This window comes from Mustela putorius, unplaced genomic scaffold (assembly GCF_011764305.1).
Source record: "Mustela putorius furo isolate JIRA1106 unplaced genomic scaffold, ASM1176430v1.1 tig00000196_pilon_pilon_pilon, whole genome shotgun sequence".
Classification (NCBI taxonomy): domain Eukaryota; kingdom Metazoa; phylum Chordata; class Mammalia; order Carnivora; family Mustelidae; genus Mustela; species Mustela putorius.
Genome location: NW_025421310.1, coordinates 8,441,803 through 8,444,073, shown reverse-complemented (window position 1 = coordinate 8,444,073; position 2,271 = coordinate 8,441,803). Strand labels below are relative to the sequence as shown.

Sequence of the window (2,271 nt, the reverse complement as noted above, 5' to 3'; positions counted from 1 at the left end):
CCCACCTAAAGAAGAAGGGCATCTTATATCCCTGATGCAGTAATGATGATCCACATACTTTCACACACTCACTAGGAATAAATGAATTTTTTGAAGAGTTCTAAGAGTAGAAACACACATAATTGCAAGTCAAAAATTTCATATAGCATCAATGGAAAAACAAACTCACTGAAATTATACCCATGCAAAAATCCCTTCTCTCTTTTGAAGCATAATAGCACATACATTATCTAACTAACTTTGCATTAAGATTTTTTTTATATAATCTACCAAAAGAGTGACTGGTGTACTGCTCTGTTCTGGGAAAGAAACTCTATGGCATTTATTAGCATTTGATGTTAAACTAAATGCATTTCTATGGACTTTTATCTATCAAGTTCCTTTTCTTTTCTGAACACTCTGATGTTTCCTAAACTGTAAGAGACAGTCTTTCCTCATTCATTAGGTTTGTAGAGTTTGACCCAAGACTGCATTTTGGGATACCGAGTAAGGACTGAAATCTAGTTAAAGGCTTGGCCACTGTCTTTACATATTACAGTTTTGCTCCTGGATGGTAACAATGATGTTGAGCAAGTTATGACTTCCAGCCAGAGGCCTGCCATGTTCTTTCCATTTCTAGTATTTCTCCCCAGTATGAACTCTGGGATGCTGACTTAAGTGTCGAGCAATCCAAAAGCTTTACCACATTCTTTACACTTAAAAGGTTTCTCTCTACTATGCATTTTGTAATGCTGGGAGAGGCTTGAGCACTAGGAAAGGGTTTGCTATATTTTTCTATTTGTAAAATCACCTCCACTATACATTCTTGGATAAGAAACAAGGGTTTATCATTGCCTAAAGGTCTTGCCACGTTCTTTACGAGTGTATAATCACTCTCCAAAATGAATTCTATGATGTGGAGTTAGAGTTGGGCAGTCCTCCCAAATTCTCTCAGTCTTCAAATTTGTTAGGACTAGTTCCAGTAGGAATTCTGTGATGTTCTGTAAGGTGTGACTGCTGGATAAAGCCCTGGCCATATTCTTTACATTTCTAAGGTTTCTATCCAATATGACTTAAGTGTTGTACATGAAGGGATGCATGCCACTAAAGGCCTTGCCACATACTTAACATCTGTAAGGTTTCTCAAAATGAATTCTCTGATGTTGAGTAAGGCCTGAATGGGACACAAATACCTTGCCACATTCTTGACATTGGTAAGGTTTCTCTCCAGTATGAATTCTGTGATGTTGAGTAAGGTGTGATATCTGCTTAAAGGTCTTGCCACATTCTTGACATTGGTATGGTCTCTCTCCAGTATGAACTCTGTGATGTCGAGTAAGGCTGGCTAACTGCTTAAAGGCCTTGCTACATTCTACACATTTGTGAGGTTTCTCTCCAGTATGAACTCTGCAATGTGCAGTAAGGCCTGACTTCTGGATAAAGGCCATGCCACATTCTTGACATTGGTAAGGTTTCTCTCCAGTATGAATTCTGTGATGCTGAGTTAGGCTTGAGCTGTGGTTAAAGGCCTTCCCACATTCTTGACATTGGTAAGGTTTCTCTCCAGTATGAATTCTGTGATGGTGAGTAAGGTGTGATATCTGCCTAAAGGCCTTGCCACATTCTTGACATTGGTAAGGTTTCTCTCCAGTATGAATTCTGTGATGTTCAGTAAGGTTTGAGCTTTGCTTAAAGGCCTTCCCACATTCTTGACATTGGTAAGGTTTCTCTCCAGTATGAATTCTGTGATGGTGAGTAAGGGTCGATGGCAATTTAATGTCTGTGCTGTATTCTTTACTTTTGTAAGGTTTCTCTCCACTACAGATTGTCTTATGTATATGTGTTCCTGATGACTGACTAAACGTGTTCCCAGGCTTCTTATATCTGGATGGGTTTTTTCCCACATAAATTTTTGGATGATCGCCAGAACTGGAGGAATGGTTAAAATCTCTTTCACATTCATTAGGATTCTCTCTTATATGCATACTGTTAGACAGAAGGATGGATCTTTGAGAAAAGTCTTCCCCACATTTAATAGGTTTGAAATGGGTCTCTGCAAAATGAGTCCTCAGATGTTTATTAACATTTGAGCCTTGATGAAATTTTTTCTCAGATTCACTGCCTTGAGCAATTCCCTCTCCTTTGAAAATGCTCTGGGAATTTGGAAGGGTTGAGTCTTTAGTAAAGGACCTCTCAAATGGATCCCACTTAGCAGCTGTTTCTCCATGTTGAAATCTCTGAAATTTAGAAATATTTGTGTGAAAGTTCAATCCAATCCTATTTTCAAAATTG

The 2,271-nt window shown here is 38.5% G+C and overlaps 1 protein-coding gene across 1 annotated transcript; it reads right to left on the bottom strand.

Annotated features, from left to right (window-relative positions):
• Nucleotides 1-1,103: 1,103 nt before the first annotated feature.
• Nucleotides 1,104-1,964, bottom strand: LOC123391215 (zinc finger protein 525-like). Its single transcript, XM_045077276.1, has one exon. The coding sequence runs from the start codon at nt 1,962-1,964 to the stop codon at nt 1,104-1,106; it is 861 nt and encodes a 286-aa protein (XP_044933211.1).
• Between the last annotated feature and the right edge of the window lie 307 nt (nt 1,965-2,271).

Coding starts and splice junctions, on each gene's coding strand:
- LOC123391215 (XM_045077276.1), bottom strand. CDS start 1,964: ATGCATATAAGAGAGAATCCTAATGAATGTGAAAGAGATTTTAACCAT.